Source organism: Pseudophryne corroboree, chromosome 1 (assembly GCF_028390025.1).
Source record: "Pseudophryne corroboree isolate aPseCor3 chromosome 1, aPseCor3.hap2, whole genome shotgun sequence".
NCBI classification, from domain to species: Eukaryota; Metazoa; Chordata; class Amphibia; order Anura; family Myobatrachidae; genus Pseudophryne; species Pseudophryne corroboree.
This window is the reverse complement of record NC_086444.1, coordinates 311,161,859-311,181,272: the sequence shown is the minus strand read 5'-3', so window position 1 is coordinate 311,181,272 and position 19,414 is coordinate 311,161,859. Positions and strand designations below refer to the sequence as shown.

The 19,414-nt window shown below is 44.8% G+C and overlaps 1 protein-coding gene across 2 annotated transcripts in view; it reads left to right on the top strand.

Moving 5' to 3' along the window:
• TMED2 (transmembrane p24 trafficking protein 2) overlaps nucleotides 1-15,672 on the top strand; it is a 30,877-nt gene extending 15,205 nt beyond the window's left edge. For both annotated transcript variants that reach the window (XM_063964494.1, XM_063964495.1), the window contains 2 exons: nucleotides 3,685-3,792; nucleotides 13,461-15,672. In XM_063964494.1, coding sequence (XP_063820564.1) covers nucleotides 3,685-3,792; nucleotides 13,461-13,585 — 233 coding nt within the window. In that variant the 3' untranslated portion in view covers nucleotides 13,586-15,672. The remainder of the gene's footprint in view (nucleotides 1-3,684; nucleotides 3,793-13,460) is intronic.
• The last annotated feature ends 3,742 nt before the right edge of the window (nucleotides 15,673-19,414 follow it).

Here is a 19,414-nt window from a genome sequence, read left to right as displayed (position 1 = left end):
ATTATTCCACACTATTGTGGTACCGAAGCCAGACGGCTCGGTGAGACCGATTCTAAATCTAAAATCTAAAATCTTTGAACACTTACATACAGAGGTTCAAATTCAAGATTGAGTCACTCAGAGCAGTGATTGCGAACCTGGAAGAAGGGGACTACATGATGTCTCGGGACATCAAGGATGCTTACCTTCATGTCAAAATTTACCCTTCTCACCAAGGGTACCTCAGGTTATGGTACAGAACTGTCACTATCAGTAGGGATGGTCCACGGCACCCCGGGTCTTTACCAAGGTAATGGCCGAAATGATATCCCTTCGAAGGAAGGAAATTTTAGTTATCCCTTACTTGGACGATTCCCTGATAAGGGTAAGATCCAGGGAACAGTTGGAAGTCGGTGTAGCACTATCTCAGGTAGTGTTGCGGCAGCACGATTGGATTCTCAATATTCCAAAATCGCAGCTGGTTCCGACGACTTGTCTTCTGTTTCCTAGGGATGTTCCTGGACACAGTCCAGAAAAATGGTGTTTCTCCCGGAAGAGAAAGCCAGGGAGTTATCCAAGCTAATCAGGAACCTCCTAAAACCGAACCAAGTCTCAGTGCATCAATGCACAAGGGTTCTGGGTAAAAATGGTGGCTTCCTACGAAGCAATCCCATTCGTTAAATTCCACGCAAGAACTTTTCAGTGGAACCTACTGGACAAATGGTCCGGGTCGCATTTTCAGATGCATCAGCGGATAACCCTGTCACCAAGGACAAGGGTATCCATCCTGTGGTGGTTGCAGAGTGCTAATCTTCTAGAGGGCCGCAGATTCGGCATTCAGGACTGGGTCCTGGTGACCACGGATGCCAGCCTGCGAGGCTGGGGAGCAGTCACACAGGGAAGGAATATCCAGGGCTTAGGGTCAAGCCTGGAGACATCACTTCACATAAATATCCTGAAGCTAAGGGCCATTTACAATGCTCTAAGCTTAGCAAGACCTCTGCTTCAAGGTCAGCCGGTGTTGATCCAGTCGGACAACATCATGGCAGTCACCCATAAACAGACAGGGTGGCACAAGAAGCAGGAGGGCAATGGCAGAAGCTGCAGGGATTCTTCGCTGGGCGGAAAATCATGTGATAGCACTGTCAACAGTATTCATTCCGGGTGTGGACAACTGGGAAGCAGACTTCCTCAGCACGACCTCCACCCGGGAGAGTGGGGACTTCACCCAGAAGTCGTCCACATGATTAAAAAACTCGACAGGTATTGCGCCAGGTCAAGAGACCCTCAGGCAATAGTTGTAGACGCTCTGGTAACACCGTGGGTGTACCAGTCAGTGTATGTGTTCCCTCCTCTGCCTCTCATACCCAAGGTACTGAGATTGATGAGATGGAGAGGAGAAAGCACTATATTCGTGGCTCCGGATTGGCCAAGAAGGACTTGGTAACCGGAACTTCAAGAGATGCTCACGGAGGATCCGTGGCCTCTACCTCTAAGAAGGGACCTGCTCCAGCAAGGACCCTGTCTGTTCCAAGACTTACCGCGGCTGCGTTTGACGGCATGCCGGTTGAACACCGGATCCTGAAGGAAAAAAGGCATTCCGGATGAAGTCATCCATATCCTGATCTAAAGCCAGGAAGGATGTAACCGCAAAAACATTATCACCGCAATTGGCGAAAATATGTTGCGTAGTGCGAGGCCAGTAAGGCCCGACGGAGGAAATTCAACTGGGTCGATTCCTACATTTCCTGCAAACAGGAGTGTCTATGGGCCTGAAATTGGGGTCCATTAAGGTTCAGATTTCGGCCCTGTCAATTTTCTTCCAAAAAAGAACTAGCTTCAGTCCCTGAAGTTTAGACGTTTGTAAAAGGGGTACTGCATATACAGCCTCCTTTTGTGCCTCCAGTGGCAATTTGGGATCTCAATGTAGTTTGGGTTCCAAAAGTCACATTGGTTTGAACCACTTAAATCTGTGGAGTTAAAATATCTCACATGGAAAGTGGTCATGCTGTTGGCCCGGGCCTGGGCCAGGCGCGTGTCCGAATTGGCGGCTTTATCCTGTAAAAGCCTTTATCTGATTTTCCATTCGGACAGGGCGGAATTGAGGACTCGTCCTCAGTTTCTCCCTAAGGTGGTTCCAGCGTTTTCACCTGAACCAACCTATTGTGGTGCCTGCGGCTACTAGGGACTTGGAGGAATCCAAGTTGCTGGATGTTGTCAGGGCCCTGAAAATATTTCCAGGACAGCTGGAGTCAGGAAATCTGACTCGCTGTTTATCCTGTATGCACCCAACAAGCTGGGTGCTCCTGCTTCTAAGCAGACTATTGCTCGTTGGATTTGTAGTACAATTCAGCTTGCACATTCTGTGGCAGGCCTGCCACAGCTAAAATCTGTAAAAGCCCGTTCCACAAGGAAAGTGGGCTCATCTTGGGCGGCTGCCCGAGGGGTCTCGGCTTTACAACTTTGCCGAGCAGCTACTTGGTCAGGGGCAAACACGTTTGCTAAATTCTACAAATTTGATACCCTGGCTGAGGAGGACCTGGAGTTCTCTCATTCGGTGCTGCAGAGTCATCCGCACTCTCCCGCCCGTTTGGGAGCTTTGGTATAATCCCCATGGTCCTTACGGAGTCCCCAGCATCCACTTAGGACGTTAGAGAAAATAAGAATTTACTTACCGATAATTCTATTTCTCATAGTCCGTAGTGGATGCTGGGCGCCCATCCCAAGTGCGGATTGTCTGCAATACTTGTACATAGTTATTGTTACAAAAATCGGGTTATTATTGTTGTGAGCCATCTTTTCAGAGGCTCCTCTGTTATCATACTGTTAACTGGGTTCAGATCACAAGTTATACGGTGTGATTGGTGTGGCTGGTATGAGTCTTACCCGGGATTCAAAATCCTTCCTTATTGTGTACGCTCGTCCGGGCACAGTATCCTAACTGAGGCTTGGAGGAGGGTCATAGGGGGAGGAGCCAGTGCACACCAGTTAGTCCTAAAGCTTTCTTAAGATGTGCCCAGTCTCCTGCGGAGCCGCTATTCCCCATGGTCCTTACGGAGTCCCCAGCATCCACTACGGACTATGAGAAATAGAATTATCGGTAAGTAAATTCTTATTTTTCCTACGAGAGATAATCCATTGCGATCTTCTATCTTTTTATACCTACCGTATATTAGCACATGAGCGTCTTTTGAATTATTTTAGTATATTATTTTAGGGGTTAAAAGATAATTAAAGCCATTGCCTGTTTTTTCTTTAATCACTGTGGCATGTTATGTGAAGTGTGTTGGTATTTACAATTTTTATTAGTGTTTATCTTCATGGCCGCTATTAATGATTTATAATGCTGCACAGTGTCTAGCACTAACGTGGCAATGACCATCGCGGTAACACATGATGTAGTGAGCAGAGAGGCTTTGGAATGCCCTCTAGGCTCTGACTGCATTGTAAAATCATCTTCACTCTTTCTCCCCGTCTGCCCTTTACATGCTGCGAGCCTGTGTCTGTGTATCAGAGAGATTTTGAAAAAGAGATCATATGTAGAGGAACAAAGATGCATGGTACTTAAACTGATAACTGAAAAATAATACAGAAATAATCTATGTGGGATTGCTGCTTTCATTTCTACTTACCAATGACTGCTTCATGAGAAGTGCTGACTGTTTGGGATTTCAAACTATATTTTACTGTTTGTTCACTATGCAGCACACCAGAACAAGCTGGAGGAGATGATCAATGAACTAGCTGTGGCCATGACAGCTGTTAAGCATGAGCAAGAATACATGGAAGTGCGGGAAAGAATACACAGAGCAAGTGAGTCATAGATAAAGCACAAAATACATAGAGATAAAGAGTGGAGATAGACGTGCAACCTTAGGAATTGAGGCACTAAGGGAGAATGCATGTAATAGTTATTAACAAAAGAGATTTATTCTACGAAAAGTGTTTATAGTGGCATAAAAATCATGTATATTTAAAAACATAAAAAGTAAGTCTTTAGAATGAACACTAGTGTTGATGTCCCCAAAAAACCCAAAGCAAAACAGTTTCTAGTTTAATAGTAGATCAAGGTCCCATGTAATGTTTTCCTTGAAAATATAAAAAAAGTTGCAATTTATTGTCAATTGAGGGTCATATAATAACAAATGCTCTATATATTTATTCACACAGCTCACCACTAAAATGCCTATGCAGGGTGAATCAATAAACAGACACATGCAGTGTTATCATAGTCTGATTACTCCGTGAAATGTGCCTGGTATAAGCCCGTTAAATAAATGTGTCTATAGTAGCAGAACAAAAACACACAATGCAATGCTTCATAGATGCAAGGCTTTTAAGTAATGAATATGTACAAATACTATATGAAACCCCTAAATAGAGGAGAGGACAAACTAATATAATAAATATGTCAAACGGATTTGCAATGCCTTAAATATAGATCTCGTATCTCCACATGGACTCCATAAAACAAGTTGAGTTGTAAAGTTAGCGGTGTCCCACTAAATAACCTTACCGGTAAGGCTGCGGTGCAGTGCAAAGAAGCGGCTGAAGCTCCTGGTGCCGATCGGTTAGGTCTTTTTTTACCTCATGCACTATACTGGTGTCCCCTCCGTTTATAGAATGCCCGGATGTTATCTGGTCCGATCCGTGTCTGGGGATCTGGTGACAATGTTGGATCGGCAGCTTTCTTCCTCTTGCTGCATGGGGGAATGCTGCCCCTGCTCTCAGGTGCTTAGATACTTGCGTGTCCCCTCCGGTATATCGATGCCCAGACTATCTCCGGTCTGGCTTTTGTTGGAGTTCATATGCAGTGAAGCGGCATAATTGAGCAGGATGCAACCGTTAAATCTCTGGTGCAGAATAATAAAGTGTGCATGCTGTATAGATGCTGTTCCATGTACAGCTAGCGCGTTTCACCCCGCCAGGGGCTTCATGCATCATAGCTAAGGTTTCTTTAGTAACCCCATTTGAAAAATGTCCACATTTTTTCTTGATAATTATTTTCTTCTTATCCTAATAATTTTCTGAAAGCACTGCAGCCTTTATAAGTCATAGTATGTAGAAAGTTACAGGTCTCTAACTGCAGGCAGCAGACACGCACCAACATTATTACAGGTTTCTCTGACGTCCATGGGGAATATCGGCTCCGCAGGAGACTGGGCACAAAAGTAAAAGCTTTAGGACTAGCTGGTGTGCACTGGCTCCTCCCCCCATGACCCTCCTCCAAGCCTCAGTTAGATTTTTGTGCCCGAACGAGAAGGGTGCAATCTAGGTGGCTCTCCTGAGCTGCTTAGAGTAAAAGTTTAAATTAGGTTTTTTATTTTCAGTGAGTCCTGCTGGCAACAGGCTCACTGCATCGAGGGACTAAGGGGAGAAGAAGCGAACTCACCTGCGTGCAGAGTGGATTGGGCTTCTTAGGCTACTGGACATTAGCTCCAGAGGGACGATCACAGGCCCAGCCATGGATGGGTCCCAGAGCCGCGCCGCCGTCCCCCTTACAGAGCCAGAAGAGCAGAAGAGGTCCGGAAAATCGGCGGCAGAAGACGTCCTGTCTTCAATAAGGTAGCGCACAGCACCGCAGCTGTGCGCCATTGCTCTCAGCACACTTCACACTCCGGTCACTGAGGGTGCAGGGCGCTGGGGGGGGGCGCCCTGAGACGCAATAAAAATACCTTAGATGGCAAAAAAATACATCACATATAGCTCCTGGGCTATATGGATGCATTTAACCCCTGCCAGAATACATAGAAAAACGGGAGATAAGGCCGCCGATAAGGGGGCGGAGCCTATCTCCTCAGCACACTGGCGCCATTTTCCCTCACAGCTCCGTTGGAGGGAAGCTCCCTGGCTCTCCCCTGCAGTCACTACACTACAGAAAGGGTTAAAAAAGAGAGGGGGGGCACTAATTACGTGCAGTATTAAAGATACAGCAGCTATAAGGGTAAAAACACTTATATAAGGTTATCCCTGTATATATATAGCGCTCTGGTGTGTGCTGGCAAACTCTCCCTCTGTCTCCCGAAAGGGCTAGTGGGGTCCTGTCCTCTATCAGAGCATTCCCTGTGTGTGTGCTGTATGTCGGTACGTTTGTGTCGACATGTATGAGGAGAAAAATGATGTGGAGACGGAGCAGATTGCCTGTAATAGTGATGTCACCCCCTAGGGGGTCGACACCTGAGTGGATGAACTGTTGGAAGGAATTACGTGACAGTGTCAGCTCTGTATAAAAGACAGTGGTTGACATGAGACAGCCGGCTACTCAGCTTGTGCCTGTCCAGACGTCTCATAGGCCGTCAGGGGCTCTAAAGCGCCCGTTACCTCAGATGGCAGATACAGATGCCGACACGGATACTGACAAGTGTCGACGGTGAAGAGACAAATGTGACTTCCAGTAGGGCCACACGTTACATGATTGAGGCAATGAAAAATGTTTTACACATTTCTGATAATACGAGTACCACCAAAAAGGGGTATTATGTTCGGTGAGGAAAAACTACCTGTAGTTTTCCTGAATCTGAGAAATTAAATGAGGTGTGTGATGATGCGTGGGTTTCCCCCGATAACAACTGATAATTTCTAAAATGTTATTGGCATTATATCCTTTCCCGCCAGAGGTTAGGGTGCGTTGGGAAACACCCCCTAGGGTGGATAAAGCGCTCACACGCTTGTAAGGGCTCTACCCTCTCCTGAGATGGCCGCCCTTAAGGATCCTGCTGATAGAAAGCAGGAGGGTATCCTAAAATGTATTTACACACATACTGGTGTTATACTGCGACCAGCAATCGCCTCAGCCTGGATGTGCAGTGCTGGGTTGGCGTGGTCGGATTCCCTGACTGAAAATATTGATACCCTAGATAGGGACAGTATATTTTTGCCTATAGAGCATTTAAAAGATGCTTTTCTATATATGCGTGATGCACAGCGGAATATTTGCCGACTGGCATCAAGTCTAAGTGCGTTGTCCATTTCTACCAGTAGAGGGTTATGGACACGACAGTGGTCAGGTGATGCGGATTTCAAACGGCATTTGGAAGTATTGCCTTATTAAGGGGAGGAGTTATTTGGGGTCGGTCTTTCAGACCTGGTGGCCACGGCAACAGCTGGGAAATCCACGTTTGTACCCCAGGTCGCCTCTCAACATGAGAAGACGCCGTATTATCAGGCGCAGTCTTTTCGTGGACAAGCGGGCAAAAGGTTCCTCATTTCTGCCCCGTGACAGAGGGAGAGGAAAAAGGCTGCAGAAATCAGCCAGTTCCCAGGAACAGAAACCCTCTCCCGCCTCTGCCAAGCCCTCCGTATGACGCTGGGGCTTTACAAGCAGAATCAGGCACGGTGGGGGGCCCGTCTCAATGAATTTCAGCACGCAGTGGGCTCACTCGCAAGTAGACCCCTGGATCCTTCAGGTGATATCTCAGGGGTACAAATTGGAATTCGAGACGTCTCCCCCTCGCCGTTTCCTAAAGTCGGCTTTACCGATGTCTCCTTCTGACAGGGAGACAGTTTTGGAAGCCATTCACAAGCTGTATTCCCAGCAGGTGATAATCAAGGTACCCCTCCTGCAACAGGGAACGGGGTATTATTCCACACTGTTGTGGTACCGAAGCCGGACGGCTCGGTGAGACCGATTCTAAATCTAAAATCTTTGAACACTTACATACAGAGGTTCAAATTCAAGATTGAGTCACTCAGAGCAGTGATTGCGAACCTGGAAGAAGGGGACTACATGATGTCTCGGGACATCAAGGATGCTTACCTTCATGTCCAAATTAACCCTTCTCACCAAGGGTACCTCAGGTTTATGGTACAGAACTGTCACTATCAGTTCAGACGCTGCCGTATGGATGGTCCACGGCACCCCGGGTCTTTACCAAGGTAATGGCCGAAATGATGATATTCCTTCGAAGGAAGGGAATTTTAGTTATCCCTTACTTGGACGATTCCCTGATAAGGGTAAGATCCAGGGAACAGTTGGAGGTCGGTGTAGCACTATCTCAGGTAGTGTTGCGGCAGCACGATTGGATTCTCAATATTCCAAAATCGCAGCTGGTTCCGACGACTCGTCTTCTGTTCCTAGGGATGATCCTGGACACAGTCCAGAAAAAGGTGTTTCTCCCGGAGGAGAAAGCCAGGGAGTTATCCGAGCTAGTCAGGAACCTCCTAAAACCGAGCCAAGTCTCAGTGCATCAATGCACAAGGGTTCTGGGTAAAATGGTGGCTTCCTACGAAGCAATCCCATTCGGCAGATTCCACGCAAGAACTTTCCAGTGGGACCTGCTGGACAAATGGTCCGGGTCGCATCTTCAAATGCATCAGCGGATAACCCTGTCACCAAGAACAAGGGTGTCCCTCCTGTGGTGGTTGCAGAGTGCTCATCTTCTAGAGGGCCGCAGATTCGGCATTCAGGACTGGGTCCTGGTGACCACGGATGCCAGCCTGCGAGGCTGGGGAGCAGTCACACAGGGAAGGAATTTCCAGGGCTTATGGTCAAGCCTGGAGACATCACTTCACATAAATATCCTGAAGCTAAGGGCCATTTACAATGCTCTAAGCTTAGCAAGACCTCTGCTTCAAGGTCAGCCGGTGTTGATCCAGTCGGACAACATCACGGCAGTCACCCACGTAAACAGACAGGGTGGCACAAGAAGCAGGAGGGCATTGGCAGAAGCTGCAAGGATTCTTCGCTGGGCGGAAAATCATGTGATAGCACTGTCAGCAATTCCGGGAGTGGACAACTGGGAAGCAGACTTCCTCAGCAGACACGACCTCCACCCGGGAGAGTGGGGACTTCACCCAGAAGTCTTCCACATGATTATAAACCGTTGGGAAAAACTCGACAGGTATTGCGCCAGGTCAAGGGACCCTCAGGCAATAGCTGTAGACGCTCTAGTAACACCGTGGGTGTACCAGTCAGTGTATGTGTTCCCTCATCTGCCTCTCATACCCAAGGTACTGAGATTGATAAGATGGAGAGGAGTAAGCACTATATTCGTGGCTCCGGATTGGCCAAGAAGGACTTGGTAACCGGAACTTCAAAAGATGCTCACGGAGGATCCGTGGCCTCTACCTCTAAGAAGGGACCTGCTTCAGCAAGGACCCTGTCTGTTCCAAGACTTACCGCGACTGCGTTTGACGGCATGGCGGTTGAACGCCGGATCCTGAAGGAAAAAAGGCATTCCGGATGAGGTCATCCCTATCCTAATCAAAGCCAGGAAGGATGTAACCGCAAAACATTATCACCGCATTTGGCGAAAATATGTTGCGTGGTGCGAGGCCAGTAAGGCCCGACGGAGGAAATTCAACTGGGTCGATTCCTACATTTCCTGCAAACAGGAGTGTCTATGGGCCTGAAATTGAGGTCCATTAAGGTTCAAATTTCGGCCCTGTCAATTTTCTTCCAAAAAGAACTAGCTTCAGTCCCTGAAGTTCAGACGTTGTAAAAAGGGTACTGCATATACAGCCTCCTTTTGTGCCTCCAGTGGGATCTCAATGTAGTTTTTGGGTTCCAAAAAGTCACATTGGTTTGAACCACTTAAATCTGTGGAGTTAAAATATCTCACATGGAAAGTGGTCATGCTGTTGGCCCTGGCCTGGGCCAGGCGCGTGTCAGAATTGGCGGCTTTATCCTGTAAAAGCCCTTATCTGATTTTCCATTTGGACAGGGCGGAATTGAGGACTCGTCCTCAGTTTCTCCCTAAGGTGGTTTCAGCGTTTCACCTGAACCAACCTATTGTGGTGCCTGCGGCTACTAGGGACTTGGAGGACTCCAAGTTGCTAGACGTTGTCAGGGCCCTGAAAATATATGTTTCCAGGACGGCTGGAGTCAGAAAATCTGACTCGCTGTTTATCCTGTATGCACCCAACAAGCTGGGTGCTCCTGCTTCTAAGCAGACTATTGCTCGTTGGATTTGTAGTACAATTCAGCTTGCACATTCTGTGGCAGGCCTGCCACAGCCAAAAATCTGTAAATGCCCATTCCACAAGGAAGATGGGCTCATCTTGGGCGGCTGCCCGAGGGGTCTCGGCTTTACAACTTTGCCGAGCAGCTACTTGGTCAGGAGCAAATACGTTTGTAAAATTCTACAAAATTGATACCCTGGCTGAGGAGGACCTGGAGTTCTCTCAATTGGTGCTGCAGAGTCATCCGCACTCTCCCGCCCGTTTGGGAGCTTTGGTATAATCCCCATGGTCCTTTCGGAGTTCCCAGCATTCACTAGGACGTCAGAGAAAATAAGAATTTACTTACCGATAATTCTATTTCTCATAGTCCGTAGTGGATGCTGGGCGCCCATCCCAAGTGCGGATTGTCTGCAATACTTGTAAATAGTTACAAAAATCGGGTTATTATTGTTGTGAGCCATCTTTTCAGAGGCTCCTCTGTTATCATGCTGTTAACTGGGTTCAGATCACAGGTGGTACGGTGTGATTGGTGTGGCTGGTATGAGTCTTACCCGGGATTCAAAATCCTTCCTTATTGTGTACGCTCGTCCGGGCACAGTATCCTAACTGAGGCTTGGAGGAGGGTCATGGGGGGAGGAGCCAGTGCACACCAGCTAGTCCTAAAGCTTTTACTTTTGTGCCCAGTCTCCTGCGGAGCCGCTATTCCCCATTGTCCTTTCGGAGTTCCCAGCATCCACTACGGACTATGAGAAATAGAATTATCGGTAAGTAAATTCTTATTTTTTCACTTGTACCAACCAGTGGATAAGTCACTCTGACTTTGTCTATTGGATTAATAAACTATTCTATTGAACGGTGGAGGCCAGATGTAGATGTGGGTGATGTAAAGTCTAATACGACTGGTTTGCTTTAAGTCATATTCAAGCTTCATTGCTACTAATGCTTGGTTTGGTTTGATGAATCCTTCACTGTCGCTTCATAGAATTTTTGATCGATTTAAAAAATAAAATAAAAATCTAAATACAAAAGGAATAAGCCTGAGCTTGGAATTTCCCTTACTATGGAAGATACCAGCTGCATGGCAATATAAAGGCCCTATTTGTATACAAAAATAAAATGCGTTATCAGTGTTTTTACTTCATGCAAATCTGTATATATCTTGCAAAATGAATGTGTGATGTATTAATTCATTGTTTTATCAATAGATTTGAGCTTTGCATTAGTAAAAGCTGACAACTGCCTGGTTTTTCTTATACTTTGTATAACAAGTTAAATTTGAGAAAGTCAAACTGGTTTCAACCAGGGGTTGAATATGGCAACTTTGAAATATTTTGTAACATCTGAAAAGCCGGTCATGGTAACAAGAATTCCAAATCCAGGGTGTAAATTTGAGCCAGTTTGCAATTGTACTGCGAACATGTTTGTGGTCATCTAATTACTTTAAAAAAACAAAGAACAAATATGAGCTGCCGTTTTCTTAGAGAGGTGGGTCTGATGATCAGAAGCAAATGCTCACCAAAATGTATTTTATTTGTAAGTACAATATTAAGAATGGAATGGTTGTCTGTAACAACTCTTTCTCTGACATTGTTATCCAGTCAGGGGTCTATGTACTAAGCCTTGGAGAGAGAGAAAGTACCAGCCAATCGGCTCCTGTCATTTTCCAACACAGTCTGTAACATGGCAGTTAGGAGCTGATTGGCTGGTACTTTATCTCCGTCCACTTTATCTCTCTCCAAGGCTTAGTACATAGACCCCTTAGTCAGTTACCACTGAGTTACTGATAATCTGAGTGTCTCCATATGCTGCTGTTCTCAGACTTTCCATCACTTTATGTACAGCTAACTTCAAGGTGGTTTTACTTGTTAGGTATTAGCAACTTCTGACAATGTGATCCTTAAATCCATACAGCATGGGAACCTTTTATTGATCAATTCCATTTGAAAACATATGCCATTGCATAGGTTCTAAAATGGTGCTTTTAACACTTTACTAACAGTGTGGAACACCTGAGGCACCTGAAGAAATATTTGTTAAACTTAAATGACTTCCTTACAGGTTATTTGCACTTGTTTTTATTAGTATAACCAATTACTTGGTGTAATACATTATGCCTCACTGACATTTGACTTTACTTTAGTAAAAAGCCCGACCATCTGTGCACACCAACATCATGTTGATCGACTGTTTCACTACTATTATAGGTAATCGTACTGGGACTGTCACTCTGTGTATTAACAGCATTCACCGCCTGTAGGCAGGATTGGACTGGCCCACTGGGGTACAGGGGAACCCTCCCCGTGGGCCCCTCCTCTAGATATCAGGTTCCAAACTGTGCATTTGAATTTTAAGATACATATGTTGCCTTATGCTGCACAGGACTGTGGTGTATTTCCACTGCATTTCCCCTGTGAGCCCTTCATACCCCAGTCCGACACTGCCTGTAGGTGACGACAATGCCGCTTTCACATAGGAATGCTGGGTCGCACCTGGGAATTGGAAACGGGTCCTTTCACAAGTGCAACCCGGCATTGGACTCTTTCAGACTGGCTTCCCGGCATGGCAATATGCCAGGTCGGGTTGTTATCAGAGGCGGGGACAGAGGCTGTGGGGGTGGTGCTGGGAGATGAGATATCTCCATGCCGCCTCTACCTATACTGTGAACGGGTCCCAGGTCGCATCAACCTAGCAGCTCATTCACCCTGCACCTGACTTGGGAATAACCGTTCTTTATTCCCGGGTTGAAATACTAGGTCAGGTGACCCAGGAATTTGGGTGTGACCTCTTTCACAATGCACAGTGACCCGGCGATATACCGGATTGATACCGGGTTATTTTGTGATGTGTGAAAGGGGTATAAGTAATAGGGTAACCTAATGGGAAACCAAAAGACTATATAAGACTATAGAACATGCGGAGGTGTCTAAACTATTGTGAATTTGGCAATGGTGTGATAAAATTCCCTAAAATATAAAAAGTCTTTGAATGTCTTTTGCTATAACGATTGATTGACCCACCCACAGAAAGGGCTGCTTCTGTAGGGAGCACCAGCAAGTGGGATGTTTGCTATGCCTAATAGTCAGTGTGAATATTATATGTCCACTATAACTGTTTGTGCCACAGAACTCACATTCTTTCCTGCTACTTAACATGATTACTCTTCAGTCTACACAGGTTTTGTGTGGTATGGTAACATGTTCCAAAATTGAGTGCACTTCTAATTAGGAAGTCTATGCAAATGTGTGTTGTTGTTTTTTTTTAAGGCATGACCTATTTGAGTATTGGCTTAGAACTGTCTGTTTCAGATTAAATCTCAAGGCAATATAGGCATAGCCCAACATGCATGTTTTTTTTTTTGTTTGCTTTTTTGCATTAATTCCTAGGTCTGCTAATGACCTGAGCAAAAACTTTATTTACCACGTGTGATCTTACTCTTTAATTCATGCCATTTTAAAATTACATTAATTCTTTCATTGTATTGATTATCTACATGTGTAGGGGCAGTACTAGAAATGTAGATTATTAATATGCTCGTGTGATATCCGGTAACTTGTATTAACTTGTTTCTGTTCTTTCAACAGTTAATGACAACACGAACAGCAGAGTGGTGCTCTGGTCATTTTTTGAAGCTCTCGTACTTGTTGCTATGACACTGGGACAAATCTATTATCTGAAGAGATTTTTCGAAGTCAGACGAGTGGTTTAAAAAGTTATTTTGTGGGGATTTATTTTTATTTTTTATCCCAAACTTTTCCCCCCTTTTACCAAACAACTTCAAAATTTAGTTTTGCAATTTTTACTTTTGAAACGTTCATTGTAGCATAAACACTGTGCTGCATATATTACCTTCAGCAAAGTCCCCAAGAAATCATAACTGAAGTGACATTTTTGGAAAGATTCTAGAGCACTCTGTGTTGTGGTACTCGTCCGGATTGGAAGTGTCTAGTTACATTGATCTTTCTTACCACTTTTACTTTTGCAAAGAGAATATTTTGTTTTTTTATGGAGACTAAGAGCCAAAGAGGTTCATACATATAAGATGGCTAAGAATAAACCACAAAACTTAACCTGCAATAGCCGTATCCAGCAAGTGAACTTCTCTAACATTTAGGATAATATCACCTTCTTTGTTGTCTATTATCCTTTGTATTTTCAAATAATTCATAGCCTAACAAGTTCTGCCTGCAAGAGTGTTATGCTTCACTGTTAAAGTCCTTTTACAAAGATGCAATGATACCTGGGTTTTAATTCTGGACAAATCGAGTGGCCTTGTAGCCTCTATTTAAGACCATTACCTCTTCCGTTTTCAGAAGAGATCTGTTCACTTCTATTACTGGATATTGGGCACAGAAAGGGTTAATCTTTTCCAAAAGATTAAGTTGATTTAAGGCAAGCTACAGCTGCCTTATTGTAACTTTCCACAAGCTGTGATTTCAAGCAACATTGTGTATACATGGTCTCTGCTAGGTATTGAAAGACACTCCATTATGCTGGCCAACTATTACAGGGATTTTCTTTAATTGTTTTCCTACACCCCTCATTTCTAGAGTAGTATACTTTAATTGAAGAAAAACTAGCTGTATACGTGATTAAGCTCTGAAATCTTGCTGTAAAGTGTTAAGCTTATACAGCTTTTTTCGGAGTTCCCGGGTTCCATTGTCTGCACACCGCTACTGAGAATTTTATTGGATTACAATATGTTCCACTGTGATTGCACATAATATGAAGCTTTCTTTTTACATTTGCTGTGTAGCTCAGTGCAGCTTACTGTGCTGTTATCGGCCATTTTACTAGCGTACAGATGCTGTTGGTACCAGTGGCCTCAAACCCACCTCTTTACGGTTAGTTATCAGCGACCTATGGATACTGCATGCTTTCTCTCCGAATGGATCCTCCATTGATATACTTTCCAACTGCAGGTGAAAGTACAGATCACAGATTGGAGTAATCCTCACCAGTGTGAATACTGTATTGGAAGTTCACTATAGGAAAATATCACTCCGCAATCACAACTATTTTTCAGCTCTGATTCCCTGAAACTTTTACATAAATATGTATATATTTCTGAAGTTCCTAACCCCCCCTGAAAACGAAGTGAATCCACTACATACAAACAACGAGATGGATGCAGAGTATAGAATATATAAGCCAACCTTTACTGAATTTTAGTATTCCATTAAAATATACTACTGTATAAAGGGTGTAGAGGGGGTAAAATAACAGATAAAAGAAGAAATCCTTCAACGCAGCAAAGGGAGGTCGATGCTAGAGTCAAAGTTGGCAGATCAACATTTATACCCGTTCCTTATTTGCAGGTTTTGGGTTTTTTTTCTTTCTGTTCCTGAAACTGGTGAAATCCCTTATAAAAGCAGGGGAACTGCAGGTAGATAGGTTTCATCCATGTTAATAACAAAAAATGGCTACTAGTGTTGGTGCAGATCAAGGTTAAGTTGTGACTTTTTTGTAATTTAGCTGCTTGTATTTTTTTCTCTCTTTCTTCCTCTGGACACAGAAGCAATCTTTACAAGCAACAAAACGGTTTTGTAAAATTAAGTTGTTTTCATATGGGAATCCATGTTAAATAAAGTTTTCAGTCCTGGACAAAACCGCTCATCCGGCAGGTGTAAGAAGAATGATAAAGTTCTTTTGTAAGGACTGTTGCTTGCTGATTTGTTGTTTGAATATGACCTCAAAATTTATTTCGAAGATGTACATTTAAGAAAAAAAAAGGCTTGTCTAAATATTACCCAGGTTCAGTGAAAAAATAAACACATTCTTTAACTAAAAAGAAAATGTGGTGTATTTTCTATGCACTGTGCAGTGTAAAATATCACAAATTTGATAAGTACATTATAAAATGGGCTTTATTTTTTTTTTTAACTTTATGCTGTACATGATGTGAAATACACATGGACCCCCACACGTCCGGTGACCGATTTCCTGTCCTCTTTGTTGAAGCTGCAATGGTCGGCTTGTGGCTGCAGTGTCGCTGGTGTCCTAGGATGCAGCTTGGATCACTAATGAAAGCACAATTCATGACACCTCCTGCTGCATTAACATGAGTGCTTTTACTGCTTCCATGTAAGCAGCAGTGGTAGCCAATCCAGCCACATCTGAATCAGGCCTGGAGTGAGAACCAAACACAGTCAAAGAACGGGTGGGAACAGTGTTTCCCAGATGTATTCAAATAAATGGATTTAATAGTAAATACCAAAAGTCCTCTCCACCTTATCTGGGGGACACTCCAGAGCTTCCCCCTAAGAGCGGGTAAGGCCAGAAACTGTGGACAAACATGACTGACAACCAGAAATAATGGGATGAAACATTAGATCAGGAAAGCTACAAAGCATGAATTGAAAAGTAGGGGCCAACAGGTCAACCATAATGCCATGCAGCAAGCGCTTACCGCACAGAACAGCTAACTGTACAGGCATAGGAGTGGACTGCCGAAGCTAGTGCGAAAATAGCCTTCAATCAAAAAGGCCATCTACAGCTAAAGGAAGGGAACAACACCACACATTGAAGCCAGAGCCAGTCCCAGAAAAGGAAAAACAGATCCCAGACAATTTGGAAACAATTGTACTTGGACACAGAACAACATGGGTCTCCGGAATATCAAGACATAGTGATCTACAAGGAAGCTCGACAAAGCAGCTTCCTACATGGCAATTAAACTATGATTCACCAGCCAATTGTAGAATTTAAGCTTAAGCTCTAACCAATGACCATATTGGTATAGCAATAGCTTGTGAGTTGTCACCATGGCCCTGATTACGGTCTGGGTAACTGCCCTAAAGTGCTCAGTATTCTCTGAAGAATATGGCCACTACAGCCACCCTTTGAAAATCTTGTGGACAAGACTTGGCAGAATTGAACATTGAATGAAAAGATCAACATGGACAGAGAAGCAGCAGCAGTCCATTATTCCCACCGGCATAGAACAACATCTGACAATTTTCTAACTGGTCCATCTGATTCCACCAGAAGTATTAGAAATCTCATGGTGATCCCAGTATTTATTAGTATAATAACTGTAGCACAAACTAAATTTGGAATGTCAACATTCAGAATGGATAAACAGAACTTCAGATATAGGTAGACCTAAATATATATGCAGAATATCAAATGAAAAATATCACTTGCAGAGCATAAGGTAGATAGATAAATGTCCCAACACGATGCAGATATGCACTCCTTAATTAGGCAGACTTGTAAAGGTAGAGTCACAGAATTATATCTGCACAAGCAGTGTCCAGGTAAATCCAATAACAGATGAGCCCAGAGACCCGCAGTGTATTTGGTAAGTGGCCCTAAGGTAAGTCTAGTACAGTACTTGCAACTGTTAGTGAATGCTGGTAATAGCTGAGTGCAGACAGTAATCACGATATGGATTAGCTGAATATCAAAGTAATGTACCAAAGGCTATACCATCAGATGTAGGGGCATTACGATGGAGTAATGGTTAGCATTACTGCCTCACAGCGCAGAGGGCATGGGTTAAACTCCCACCATCATCCTAACTGTGTGGAGTTTGTATATTCTCCCCGTACTTGCGTGGATTTCCTTCGGGTACTCTGGTTTCCTCCCACAATCCAAAAATATACTGGTATGGTAGACTTACCATGGTTAAAGCTCTTTCTGCAAGGTACACTGGATTCCACAGGGAATACAGCGGGGTGTACAGTTGGATCTTGAGCCGAGGCACCAACAGGCTAAAGCTTTGACTGTTCCCAGGATGCAATGCACCGCCTCCTCTATAACCCAGCCTTCAGGCACTGGAGCTCAGTTTCGTTAACCAGTCCAATGCAGTAGCAGGTAAAAGAGACAGCAGATGTTAGTCACATAGAACCACATTCTCACGACAGGAGTAGGGACCAGCGGCTAATGCCATATAAACCCAAAGAAGCTAAGTGCGTCAGGGTGGGCGCCCTGTGGAATACAGTGTACCTCGCAGAAAGATTTAACCGTGGTAAGTCTACCATAAATCTCCTTTTCTGCAGTGGTGTACACTGGGCTTCCACAGGGAATACATCAGGGATGTTCTAAAGCAGTTCCTCATGGGAGGGGGGACGCATGGTAGCGGGCACAAGAACCCGGCGTCCAAAGGAAGCATCCTGGGAGGCGGAAGTATCAAAGGCATAGAACCTAATGAACGTGTTCACTGAGGACCATGTAGCCACCTTGCACAATTGTTCAGCGGATGCGCCACGGCAGGTCGCCCAAGAAGGTCCAACAGACCATGTAGAATGGTCTTTGATAGCAGCAGGAGCTGGGAGTCCCGACTTGTGCATAGGCTTGTGCAATCACCATTCTAATCCATCTGGCTAAGGTTTGCTTATTCGCAGGCCAGCCATGTTTGTAAAAACCAAAAAGTACAAAAAGGGTATCTGACCTCCTGATGGAGGCAGTCCTCTCCACGTAAATACAGAGAGCCCTTACCACATCCAAAGACTGCTCTTTGGAGGACAAACCAGAAGAGATAAAAGCCGGAACCACAATCTCTTGGTTAAGATGGAAAGATGATACCACCTTAGGTAGATAACCTGGGTGATCTCTAAGAACTGCCCGGTCACGGTGAAAAATCAAAAAGGGTGGATGACAGGACAAAGCGCCTAAGTCCGATGCCCTCCTAGCAGAGGCAATAGCCAGCAGAAACACAACCTTAAGCGTAAGGCATTTAAGGTCCACAGACTCAAGAGGTTCAAATGGACTCTTGCAGGGCATTCAAAACAACAGACAGATCCCATGGAGCCACAGGAGGGACATGGGAAGGCTGAATCCGTAAAACACCCTGAGTGAAAGTATGAACGTCAGGAATAGACACAATTTTTCTCTGAAACCACACCGACAAGGCAGGTATATGAACCTTGAGGGAGGCCAGATGAAGGCCTAAGTCCAGGCCTTGTTTCAGAAAAACCAAAAGTCTGGAAGTTCTGAACATGTATGGATCATAATTCTTAGCAACACCCCAGGTGAAGTAAGAATTCCAAACCCTGTAATAGATCCGTGCATAAGCTGGATTGCGGGCCTTCAACATAGATTGAATAACCGCCTCCAGTCTGGCCAGGTCCAGGTAAACACAAGGGCCCAGAACGAGGAGGTCTGGGCATTGAGGAAGTAGAAGAGGACGCTCGTTCGATAGACCCTGCAGGTCTGAGAACCAATGCCATCTGGGCCACGCTGGAGCGACTAGAAGTAGTATTCCTCCTTGTTTGAACTTCCATATTACCCTGGGCAGGAGTGACAGTGGAGGGAGCACGTATGGCAGCCGAAAGTTCCATGGAATTTCCAGTGCGTCCACGAACGCTGCTTGAGGATCCCTTGTCCTTGATCTGAAGACCGGAATCTTGTGATTGTGTCAAGACGCCATCAGGTCTACATCTGGTAGGCCCCACTTGTCCACTAAGAGTTGAAAAACTTTCGAATGAAGACTCCACTCTCTGGCGTGCATGTCCTGACGACTGAGGAAATCCGCTTCCCAGTTGAGGACTCCCGGAATGAACACTGGCGATATGGCTGGCAGATGGCGTTCCAC